Genomic DNA, 13192 nt, shown 5'->3' on the forward strand with positions numbered 1-13192 from the left:
AAGACAGTGTATAATCCCAGGTATGCCTATACTTAGATTACCGGTATGTGCGTTCAAACATAACACCTGGATTTACTCCTTAAATTAATAAGTGACTGCCCTTCACTATTTGATAAGCCGTTTCTATAATTTTAGTTGAAGCCAGCATCCTTTACAGGCTGTGAAGCAAAGCAACGACATAGTATGACCCTTTCTCGCGTGTGAACTTAATAGAGTGGACGAGATTATCCAAAAAGCCACTATAGCTGAAAGATCTCTCCAAAAGCGAAGAGACGACGTGTTTAACTCTGTTTTAGTTGCAGTGCTGTGTTTAGTGTAAACACAAAGTATGTTTTCCAATGTTAAATCAAACAGAAGCCAAGGCTTGTGGTGTACAGGCCTGGGATATCTCAGGAATTATCAGGATTTGTCAGGATTTTAAATCAGATTATTGACTCTTCACGTTATTTTGACACTGTATTCCGGGTCAGACTGACTCAGAAATGAGTCAAGCTCTACAGGACCAAGATCCGGGTCAATTCTGACCCCGATTTGTCCAGAGTATAAGCTTATGTGGGTATTTTAAACAAATAAGAACATTCGACAGAATGCCTCTATAAAAGCACATCACGCAACAGGCTGTGTATAAACACGGACACTTTCTTTTTGCATCAATATCAACAATCAGTAGCAGAGTTGCGCTATTTGAAGTGCTACTTTCAGTGTTGTGAAGTGCTACTTTCAGTGTTGTGAAGTGCTACTTTCAGTGTTGTGAAGTGCTACTTTCAGTGTTGTGAAGTGTTCAAAGATGAGCGAGGTGAGTCCATAGTTCACAAAGCTATAGATTCATATTGCAGTAGGCCTTATAGGAGAAGAACCAACTGTTGTTTGCACATGATATTAATAGACATGTCCACGGTAGCTCAGTTGTTGAGTGCATTTCGATACCTTTTTATATCATTTTTTTTGTCAGAGTCCTTTGATAATCTGAGAAACGAAAGCGGAACTTACGTCCAAAATATAAGTCTGGATTCCCCTCACGATAAGTGAGTTTCCACTTCAGGCTGTCCATACTCTTAGTGTGATATCGCGGCTAATCTACGATGATTAAAACATTTTTCACGAGAGGCCAGATGGTCTAAGTGTTTCCGAATTTACCTTTCGATTACTCTTGAATTGTGCGCTGCGACGAGAACGACGGTGGGACAAAGTCGAAATAAGAGAGATGAACGTCTCAGGCAACTTTAGCCTTAAATATCAGTCTATTAAAGGCACTGGACACTATTGGTTATTACTCATTTTAGAATAACACATTGTGAGACACGGCTCCCTCTGAAGTAACGTAGTTTTTTAGAAAGAGATAATTTCTCACTCAAATATTAAAAGACTTCAGGCCTGAAGCCCTTCTTTAGCATCTGAAAGCACAACGATTGTGTTTTTTCGTTTATCATTCTTTTGCAACTTCGATGACCAATTGAGTCAAAACTTTCACAGCTTTGTTATTTTATGCATACATTATGTTGGGATACACCACGTGAGAATACTGATCTTTGAAAGGTGTCCAGTGCCTTTAATGAAGGTAACGAAGATGCCGCAGTGTTCTCTTGTTTCTCTAACTGTCTGTTTCGCCTTTTGCCAAATTGAAATGGACACCAAACCGAGCGTTCAAAACATTAAAGGGAGGGATACCTCACCATTTGATCCTTTGGGCTAGAAAGGGTGTGTTGTCTGCAATTAACACGGTTCGAAAGATGTTTTTTTTAAGTGTTCTACACAATTACAAATCGCAATGTGGTTTACCTTAAACTTCGTGAACTAACATACATTTTGTAGAACTATTGTGTGGACTGTGTAAGTTCACAGAATTTTAAGAAAACCTCACATTTGCAAGGGATATTTTGTTTGAATATTTATTATCTACTTTCAAAACACCTTTCAAACCGAATTCATTTCACTACAACAAACGCGTTTATAGCCCACAGCGCCCAATGCTTTAACTTTATTCAGTGTCTCTTTGTAAAACCACAGTCACTTCATTTTAGTGACACTTTTACGGGTTGGTTGAAAGTGTGCATTGTAATTCTAAAAATTGATTTAATGCACTCAAGTACAAAAGCAAAAGATGATGTATACAATCTATAGTGTAATAATCAGCTGCGTTCCCGATGGTCTTAAGGTGTACATTCTAGCGACTTTTTCCGGCTCAATAACGCGCAGTAGGATGTCACTGTATGATCTCACTTCCAGTTTAATCACAAAACCCCGCCACGCTGTTAGATTACTGCACATTCCAATGAACCCTCTTGGCGGGAGGTGGTGAGGGAAAATGGCGGGAAAACTGTGATCAACCAACGGGCACCTGTCCATCTTAATTAAAATTTATCATTTCTTATTTTAGTTGTCAGTCTCTCCTAAAGGTGATACTTTTCGTCGGTTTATTGATCGGTCATTATTTCACCTCATGCCCCAAAGGCTGTCAATTGTTGGACGCACCAACGTGCTAATAATCGATAACTTTTCAGTTAAACAACTGACTCAATGTTTACCTGAACCAAAATAGTAAAAACTAAATAAATATAATATAACAACTGTCGTTGGCACTACTGTGTTCTTTGTGAGGGAATTACCATTTCAAATTCGTTCAACGATAAAACTATCTTTCGAAATGGAATAGAAGGATTGTTGGACGCTTGGTGGAAGCAGATTTAAAATATGCGCAGTTTAAAAGAACACGTTGCCTTGGATTGGTCGAGTTGGTCTTTGAAAAGCGTTTGTAACCGTTTGTTATATAATGCATATGGTTAGAAAGCTGTTTAAAAGTAGAATACAATGATCCACACACATTTGCCTCGAAATTGAGTGGTTTTCCTTTTACTTTGCGAACTAAGACGGTCGGCCATTTATGGGAGTCAAAAATTGTACTCCCATAAAAAGCCGACCGTGTTTGTCGACGAGGTAAAATGAAAACCTCGCAATTTTGAGTGATACTTGGGTGCATCATTATATTCTACGTTAAGATTTATAATGCCAATGATATTGAGAAAGATACATTTAACTATCTCCTCCCACATGACCCCCGTACAGCAAGGTTCTACCTTCTACCTAAGATACACAAGCCCAATAACCCGGGGAGACCTATTGTATCTGGGAATGGTAGCCCCACAGAGCGCATTTCTGAGTTTGTTGATAGCTTCCTCAAACCCTTAGTCTGCCGTATTCCTTCCTTCATCAAGGATACCAAAGACTTTCTCCACAAACTAGATGAGGTCAAGCACCAAATACCTGACTCTGCTATTTTGGTTACTTTTGATGTTTCATCACTGTATACTAACATACCCCATCATGAAGGCATGAGTGCATGTGTCTCTGCCCTCAATGCTAGTAATCAGTCCCGCCCCTCAGTGAGTCATATTAAGGAACTCATGAGCCACATTCTAATGAAGAATAATTTCACATTTTCTGACAGGCATTTTCTACAGGTACAGGGTACTGCCATGGGTACCAAAATGGCACCCTCATATGCTAACCTATTCATGTCTCAGTTGGAGGACAGACTCCTGTCCTCCGCCCCCAACCGACCACTAGTTTGGTGGAGATTTATTGATGATATTTTCTCCATCTGGTGTGGTGACCAAGACAGCTTGGATGAGTTTATTGCCCATATCAACTCATTTCACCCCACCATAAAGTTCACTACCGAACAATCTCTCACCAGTGTGAACTTTCTAGATGTGACAATAACCAAGTCTCCTAATGGCCTTGTCACAGATGTTTACAGTAAACCCACCGACACCCACCAGTACCTTCTCTCCAATAGCTGTCACCCTAGTCACTGTAAGAAGGCAATTGCTTACAGTCAGGCCTTACGTATCAGGCGTATCTGTTCCACAGATACCCTGTACAAGAGGCGCTCATCAGAGCTAAGGAAACACCTTGTATCTAGGGGACACAGCGAACGTAGGGTCCAACTTGCTATCAACAGGGCTCTCAACGTACCTCGTCATACTCTGTTGACTAACACGGGAGCTAAAAAACCTCCTACCAATAGAGTTGCTTTGGTCACCACCTTCCACCCCAAACTACCCAAACTTCCCTCAATTCTCAATAATAACATGCCTATACTTCACTCCTCCAGCAGGTTACACTCAGCAATCACTGAGGTTCCCATGGTTGCATTCCGCCGCCCTAAGAACCTTGGTGACATACTAGTCAGGGCCAAACTTCCCCCAGGTACAGTCCAAACACAACCCCCGACAGATATACTGGGCTGTCACAAATGTACCCGTTCCAAATGCAAAACGTGTCTGCACATTAAGCCCTCACTTAAGGTGAAGAGTCATACCACTGGCTCTTCATACAACATCAAGACCGACTCTGAATGCAGCACGTCTAATGTAGTCTATGTCATATCATGTAAGAGATGTGGGCTACAATATGTGGGAGAGACTAAGACCAAACTTAGTCTTCGCTTTGCGAATCATGTCTCTTCCATAAAGACTAAGAAACCGTACCCAGTCTCTATCCACTTCAACAGCCCCAATCATAGTGTCATTGATGTTGAACTTCTGGTGATTGAAGCTTGCAATGGTGATGACACACACCGCAAGAATAGAGAATCACACTGGATTCACCAACTCAAGACAGTAAAACCCTTTGGACTTAACATAAACACTGGTGTTAAATAACTTCTCATTACCCTCCACTTCACTTCTGCCTAAGAACTCATATGTTGTATATATTCTGTACATAAAGTATAAATTAACCTAGTTTAAAGTTGTTTTTATAAATTCATCACTGTAACTATCTGATGTAAGTAACCCCCCCCTTTTTTTTTTCCACAGGTCCCTCATACCTATTTTTAAAATCATCATACCTTTGATCTTGCTATTCTTATTAATTGACCATTGTTAGTTGCATCATGATGCAACTTGCTCTCTAATCCTACCCTTTCATGTCTCCCTCCATTGTTGTCGAACAATACATTTACCACTTTTATGGTCCAGTAACCCTTCCTTTCATTCTAAACATCCTTTGTCCTCGCCACTTCACTCCTATTGGTTCATAGCCCCCAATACTGTTTCTGAAATAGGAACTTTGATTGGCTGTTATTTTCCCGCTTCTTTCTGGATCCTTTCCTTAATCCCTTTCCCCCTCTCTTTTTCTATAAATGGATATGTATTTGTTTGTACTTGTCTTATGCCTCTGAAGAAGGTCCGGATTGGATCGAAAGCTAAGGCCATCTACCCTATTCATTATATTATATTCTACTTTAAATATCTTTCTAATCAAATGCATTTTATAACCATCTGTTACAAACGCTTTTCAAAGATCAACTCGACCGATCCAAGGCAACGTGTTCCTTTAAAAAGTGTCACAAATTATTTCTAAGATATAACAATTAACATTGGATGGGTATTTTTTTATCATCAAGAATTTTGCATAAAATGAATTTTAAAAGCAGTTTTGATTTCCACTGAAGATATTTCACTGAATTATTTTCTCGTATTTGATACGCGAGATCGAGACTTGCACTATAATGTTAACCTACTTTGAAACCTTTTGGTAAACTTTTTCCATGCTGTAAAGAGCACAATATTATATATGCGATCGTATTATGTTTCCAAGAGCGTGATAAGGTATAACACTCTTTCTTCCAAATTTCACACGTATAGAGGGGGCGAAAAAAGGGTCGAGATGGATTGCTTTTCGTTCGCCGATCATGCATGATAATACTTATGCACTGAACAGTAGATGCGCTGAATAAGATCACTCAATAAGACCACTCACTTGAACATGTCTTGGTTTTTGCGCGTTGGTATCGCAAATACCAACTCGCACGCGCAGACTGTTGAATGAGGTGCATTGTGGGATATATATGGATCAAATTTGGATACCAGCAAGACCACAATGCACCTAATTCCTAGCTTTACGCGCGCGCCCCGGTATTTGCGAAAAGTACTATGTAAGCGCCATGCTGTAAACCCTTCGCGGAGGTTCGTGGTTGCACGCTGTTGGTGCCTTTGTAAGGCCTTTACAAGTCGATTAAGGCTCGCCTCGACAATAAAAAATGTCTCTAAAATAAATATAAAAATTCTACTCTCTTGCTCCCTGGATAACATGCCACTGTATAAATATAGAAGCATTGTACGGTCACTCTCGTTAATACGAGGTCTGCCGGACATTGTCCTCGTTATATCTGAACGATCGGCTCATCCAGCAGCTTAGCCCCGCGGTTGTTTTGACAATTGTGCATGCTTTGCGAACGTGCTCAGGGCTTTAGACAATTACACGAGTACGGAGCCTGAAGCTGAATCCAAAGCCGAAGCCGTGGATTCGAAAAGGGCCATGCATACTTATCACACGTGGGATAGTAATTTTGCCAACATTTTCAAAAGTTTCAATTGCAAACGCAATAACCATTTGCTGTCTTCTTGAACACTGCGTGGATTTTAAGTCTTTCGAGAGTGTTTCAAATTATTGTTTAATGTTTTAATGTATTTGGTTATTGCGCATTTCATCATTCGATTAACGGGTGAACGACCGGAGTAATCCCTGCATCTTAAATTTGGTGGGAAACCTTGGGGAGGCAACTGTCTTATTGATTCGTCAGCGCAAAACCAGAGGCGCATTTCCTGTGAGAAATCACTTCACATGATCGATATGCATGAATTAGCATATGAGATCATCAGACTTGTATATGAAGACATATTTCTCATCTGAACTGTAAAAGGTAGAGACGTCTAAAGAGACTGCCCTGGAGTTGACCGCATCAATTCTTATGATGCAAAGGTTGTAGGAGGACAGACCTTCCCCTTTACCCGTCAAGTTGTGTTTATAAAAGGATCCAAACATCATGATATTTCCTTGTAGGTTATTATATCAATACCCAATCTCTCGAAAGCATTATTTTCGTTGCGTTTAGGCATGATTTGGATTAATTTGAATACAGCTTGTACAGTAGGGGTGTTGTTTTAATTGTAGGTTTCTTTGATTGTTAACATTGGCTGTTACTGCTTTTAGATATCACAAATATCAGAAATTTGCATATAGTTGCTATTTTTATTGCAACTACACATCTTTTTAACAAGAAGAGAACATGTAGAGATTTTTAATTTGTGTTATTCTTTTCTACAGGCTTAGCTTTTAATTCTGATTTGATTCCGGTATTATAACTTTAAGTATTTAAAGATATATTTAAAGGCAGTGGACACTATTGGTAATTACTCAAAATAATTGTTAGCATAAAACCTTTCTTGGTGACAAGTAATGGGGAGAGGTTGATGGTATAAAACATTGTGAGAACCGGCACCCTCTGAAGTGCAATAGTTTTTGAGAAAGAAGTAATTTTCCACCAATTTGATTTCGAGACCTCAGATTTAGAACTTGAGGTCTCGAAATCAACCATCTAAACGCACACAACTTCGTGTGACAAGGGCGTTTTTTTCTTTCATTGTTATCTCGCAAGTTCGATGACCAATTGAGTTCAAATTTTCACAGGTTTGTTATTTTATGCATATGTTGAGATACACAAACTGTGAAGGCTAGTCTTTGACAACTACCAATAGTGTCCAATGTCTTTAATAAATCATTTATATTTAAATAAATAGGAGGAATTGGATCAGATATTTTAAAAATGACAAATTTACGATTTGATGAAAATCTACACAAAATCCAAGACTGTTTGCACAACATTAATGACTTTATTAATTTCAGTGAGGTAATACTGTAGCCTCCACGTGTAACTTGTTATTTCTGCGGTATATAAAGTGTTTAATGTGACAGATCCATCAGCCTATAGACGATGTGACCTTTGTGTACATTCAAACCGCCCTCTGTTGACGAAACACTATATACGTCATGTTTGGCCGGGCACTGAGTTGCGTAGTCCTAGTAAGATTGCGTACACTTTCTAACTGGCTGCCAAAACACAAAGGTTTTGCCCGGCGGTATGCGCGCGAATCATGTTATGGTTTTCGTGTGACGTCAGAGGTCACATCGTCTTATCAACCAGTTCCACGGCCCAGATGCATACTGGTTGCATAAGTAGCACATTTGAAGCAGGGTGTTATTAAAAGTCATCAAGCATTCAACGCCTGTAGGCAGTGGCTGACTGATATACTTCACTTACGGCCTAGAAACAAATGTTGAAGTCATTAACATTTAGATGTTCTATTTAAGAAGCATCGAAGCTTTGTTTCGTTTCACATTCTTAATGACGTTCAAAGGACCTGAAATTTTCATTTGAGGCCTTGGGAGCACAGACACTATTTGGAGGCTATATAATGTATTGACCATTCATCACAAAAGCAGGTAATTGCTGTTGAGATAAATTTAAAGAGACAGGGGCAAAAGATGCACAGACAAGGCAAGGGATGAACGAAGAGATTTGAAACACAAACATTCTGAAAGTGTTTTTGAGTAGGTTTTGTATGGAACGGCAGATTGTATGTAATTATACCGGTGTGTGAGTGTAGCATGGTTGTATACATTTTTGCATTCTGGCATCTTGTGTATCATATAGGTAAAGTTTACAATAGAATAGAAATAATATACATTTTGATACATATGCAAATGATGTGAATTCAACCCAAAAGTAATCCATTTGTGTTGGTTGTTGAACATGCTTATCTGCTGAAAAGCGAACCGAGGTCATTTCGTGTATAGGTCTACGGTGATGATTTGGTCGAAGATAAACTTCATATATCTTAATAGCAGAGTCATCTCTGAAGTTGAAATACGCTCGTGGGATTGAACTACCTAAACATGCCTTTGAAAAACATTTCTTTGTGTCCAGGGAAATCACTAAGATATTGTGTTATTCCAATCATTATTGTGTCCAATTCAACGAAGAAAACATGAAGCTCATGTGCTCTCACATGGGACCGCCAACAGACAATGTCTATAGATAGACAACAATGTATTTAAACTAAAGGCAATTGATTTGAGAGTCCACAGCGACTGATCTTTCCAATCGTGACAAGATAAACAACTATACTCATTCTCAACTTGATATAAATGAAGAACTCTGTCGTGGTGCGTTCAGATTGGGGTTACAGTAGTCTGGTTCCTTTCCCGGTATGTTGGAGATTTGTGTTCATCCATTCATTCATTCATTCATTCATTCAATAATGGTTTTATTCTTTAAAGACCCTGGACACTATTGGTAGTTGTCAAAGACTAGTCTTCACAGTTGGTGTATCTCAACATATGCATAAAATAACAAACCTGTGAAAACTTGAGCGAGGTCTCGACATTAAGCATCTGAAAGCACATAACTTGTGCGACAAGGGAGTTTTTTCTTGCATTTGATATTCTCTCGCAACTTCGACGGCCAATTGAGTTCAAATGTCCATCTGTTTGTTATGTTATGCATATGTTGATGAGATACACCAAATGAATAGACTGGTCTTTGACAATTACCAAAGGTGTCCAGTGCATAAAGATTAAACTAAGTTTGTTTGTGGAATATATCGTCTATCCAATTAATAACAAACTCTTCTTCTTTTTCTCTTTCCTTTCCCCCCTTTCCAGAGAGGCTATGGTCGGCACCGGAGCTCCTTCGTCTACCGGAGATGCCCCTAGGTGGAACCCAAAAGGCTGATGTATATAGCTTTGGTGTCATTGTCCACGAAATCATATATAGAGAGAGTGTCTTCTACGTAGCTAATGTAGACCTGTCGCCTAAAGGTAAACCACACGATAAACCACCATCAGATAAACCCATGTTCTCTCATTTATCGTTAACCATTCAAATGCACATAATTGCTGCAAACTGAGGTATATCATATACAGCTCTAATGGGAGACTTTGGGACACTAGGTGGCAGCAGACTTACCAGGTAAATATCCATTGTTTACGTAGTTCTGAGCGTGCGCACATGACCGGAAACAATGGATTTTACCTGGTAAGTCTGCTGCCACCAAGCGTCCCAAAAGTCTCCCATTGCTGCGAACCGCTGGGTATAATATAGCCCTAACTGCTGCAAACTGATGGGTGTATAGCATATCGTGAAATTGCTACACTCTAAAAACTAATTGTTTAATTCATACTTTGAAAGAGTGCCAGTGAGTTACAACTCTTTTGTAAAATGAAATCCACCTGGATAAAGGGGAGTTATACCTCCTTAAAGTGTCAAGTTATAAATATACTTTGTTGGATGTAACTTTCACAATGTCAATTTCACTTGTTCATGTTGTTATCTGTAATCTAACTTTAGAGCTGTCACTGCCTACACTCTTTAAAGAGTGAATTCAAAAAACTTTAGTTATAAGACTAATGTTACAACTGGTTATTTTTTAGGCCCAATTACAACAGGTCAGGTTTGTTGTTATTTATTGCTGTTTATATTGTTTGCCGTTTTGAGACAAATTGGTTGTTTTCTAGGCGGTAGGATTTCTGTCCTCAGTGGATCACACCGCTCTTTGTTGACGGCAGACTGTCGCCATAAGAGAGTTGTCTTTTAGCAGTTTTGTTCCTTGTGTTTTCTCGGGCCCCATTTAGGTCTTCATCCCATACATTGCTTCGGAACAACGTGGAGCATGGATGATGCACGGGTTGGTTCGGTCTCCTAATTAGATTTTGACAAGAGAAAATTGAGTGTTGAGACGACCTTTCAGAAATATATGAAGTTCGTAATTTAATACCTTTATTATGACAGTGACGAATTTACATTCAAATTATTTGTCAAGTCTTCGGTTTATGGTGAAGAGTTCGTGTTTCCAAATTACTACAACTTCAACAGTTTTGTTATATTAGGAGTTGTATGGGACTCTTGTTTCATTTTGTTCTTGACAGATTGTTTTATAAAAGAGACTTTGAAAGCTAGGATTTCCGAGTTGAACTGTTTTCCAACACGGGGTTGGCTGAAGGCGTATTTTGCGCGTCCAGTGAACCGACTCGCTTCGTAGTCTCCAAACAAGCGTCAAACTGCCATAATCATGAGTCGATTTGCCAGTGCGCCACACCTGGTACCTGCAGGCTATCCCGGTGCGTGCATTGATCGGCTAAGCCGGCGTTGACCAGGTTACCAGGGGAATTTAATTATCGAAAGCGGCCTTTATAACTAAATGTTCCTCCTGAAGGCCGGGACTGAGGTTTGGGATGGAGGTTGGCATGGAGGATAAAACAATACCGACTGTTTAGCTTGCTGGCCTATGGGCACGCGTGGCCTTGTTGAAATCAACTAGCCATAAAATGCATGAGTCAAGTCACATTTTAGAGAGCAAAGCGCATTAGAATCTGCATTGACAGTTCAATCCAATTCAATTCAAAGTTATTTCCAAACTGTCAACAACACAGCATTACCGAATGCACAATGTAACAGCGAACAGAATGTTTATACAGTCAAAGAAAAGGGACAGTATGGCTGCCGATTTGATAAGCCAAGACAGAAACAAGATAAACGGACAAACAGAGGGAGGACGTTCAAATATGAACAAAACATAATTATTTCAATTAACAACAACGCTTGATTAACTAAAACGAAAATAAGATGACGCATAGTCTAAATGGAAAGAACAAAAAAATGTTGATATACCTGGCAAAGCAGTCAATGGAAACAAAGATATGTTTATACATAATGACTATAAGGAGGCTATAATAAACCATTCCCTTCAACGTCGCTTTGTATACGACGAGTTTCACAGAACAGTTTCCCATACAAGCAAACTACACGCAATATTATTATTCATGGTTTATTTATTAAAACACTGCAATACAGCGGCTAAAAGCCGAAATGTACAGTTTACAAAAGTCATTAAAAACATTACCATATTGAAAAAAAAACATGAAATATCAAAGGATATAAAGGATATCCTAATGTATTTCAACCCAGGAGCAGTTTCTGCGAACACTTAGAAGTTTTGTTTCCAAACAGCACTTCTACCTTATTGTGTCAAATTGCAACTTGAGGCAAGCTTTAGGTGTCGCTTTTTTATCTTTTTGAGTATAGTTTCTATCAAGCGCAATACGTTCGTGACTAACTCTACATTTACCCGTACAGTTGCTAAACACAATGCGAAACGTGGCATGCGAGCGAATTTTCATGTCACATTCGCTTTGGCTCCCAGCTGGAGAATGGTGAACTGCTGCGTTGAGAAACAGTTAAGCAAGTCCTGATTCTTCTTACAAACCACTCAAATGAAGGCAGTGACTTGCAGCACTTGGGACCCGGGGTGATATTTACTCATTCATCTGTCTTGCGGTTGTTCAGCAAAAAAAAAAAAAAATCTCTTTTTTTGTGTTATTGCTCCTCTACTTTCCTGCCCCAGTTATATCAGCAGAGCAATGGGGCAGCATTTTATTGCAGAGCGCGTTCTGTTTAGTTAAAGGCACTATGGGAAATATTGGTAACACCCGAAATAATTTTTACCATAAAACTTACGTAGTAACGAGCAATGGCGAGCTGTTTGTATAGAACATTGTGAGAAACAGCCCCCTCTGAAGTAACGTAGGTTTTGAGAAAGAAGTAATTTAGAACTTAAATAATATTCAAATACTTTAGGGCCTGAAGCCTTTTTAGACATGGAGGCACACAATGTGCAACATGTGTGTTTTTCTGTCATTTTACTCTCTTGTTACTTCGATGACCAATTGGGTCAAAGTTTTCACAGATTTGTTAGTTTACACATTTTGTGGGATACACCAAGTGAGAATACTGGTCTTTTACAATATTAACAAAAGATGTCCAGTGCCTTTAAGTATAAGTGAGCGAACGTTTTGTCATCTCCTGAAACTTGATCCCTCTTTGGCTCGGTGCTCGTAACTGAACAAGATGGTGTAGTTGGTGAATAGTCAACAGGCCCAGAATGTCAAGGGAGGGGTATCGGATTCACGAACTCAGTATTACCTTAAAAAACGGACGTCATTCCAAATGCTCGAATTCAGAAAGACAATCTGACAATCTGGTCTTTAAGGGCTGTGGACACTTTTGGTAATTACTCAAAATAATTACAAGAATAAGACCTTACTTGGTAATGAGTAATGGAGAGAGGTTGACAGTATAAAACATTACGAGAAACGGCTTCCTCTGAAGTGACGTAGTTTTCGAGAAAGAAGTGATTTTCCAGTAATTTGATTTCGAGACCTCAGATTTATAATTTGAGGTCTCGAAATCAAGCATCTGAAAGCACACAACTTCGTGTGACACAGTTTTTTGTGTTTTTTTCCCCCACTATTTTCTCGCAATCTCGACGACCGATTGAGCTCAAAACTT

The 13192-nt window shown here is 39.2% G+C and overlaps 1 protein-coding gene across 1 annotated transcript in view; it reads left to right on the forward strand.

The window, feature by feature from the left end:
• The window catches only part of LOC117287794 (atrial natriuretic peptide receptor 1-like), a 98830-nt gene that overhangs the window by 59638 nt on the left and 26000 nt on the right, over positions 1 to 13192 (forward strand). Inside the window, exon 12 of the mRNA XM_033768311.1 lies at positions 9511 to 9666. Coding sequence (XP_033624202.1) covers positions 9511 to 9666 — 156 coding nt within the window. The remainder of the gene's footprint in view (positions 1 to 9510; positions 9667 to 13192) is intronic.

This window comes from Asterias rubens, chromosome 3, assembly GCF_902459465.1.
Source record: "Asterias rubens chromosome 3, eAstRub1.3, whole genome shotgun sequence".
In the NCBI taxonomy this organism is placed as follows: Eukaryota; Metazoa; Echinodermata; class Asteroidea; order Forcipulatida; family Asteriidae; genus Asterias; species Asterias rubens.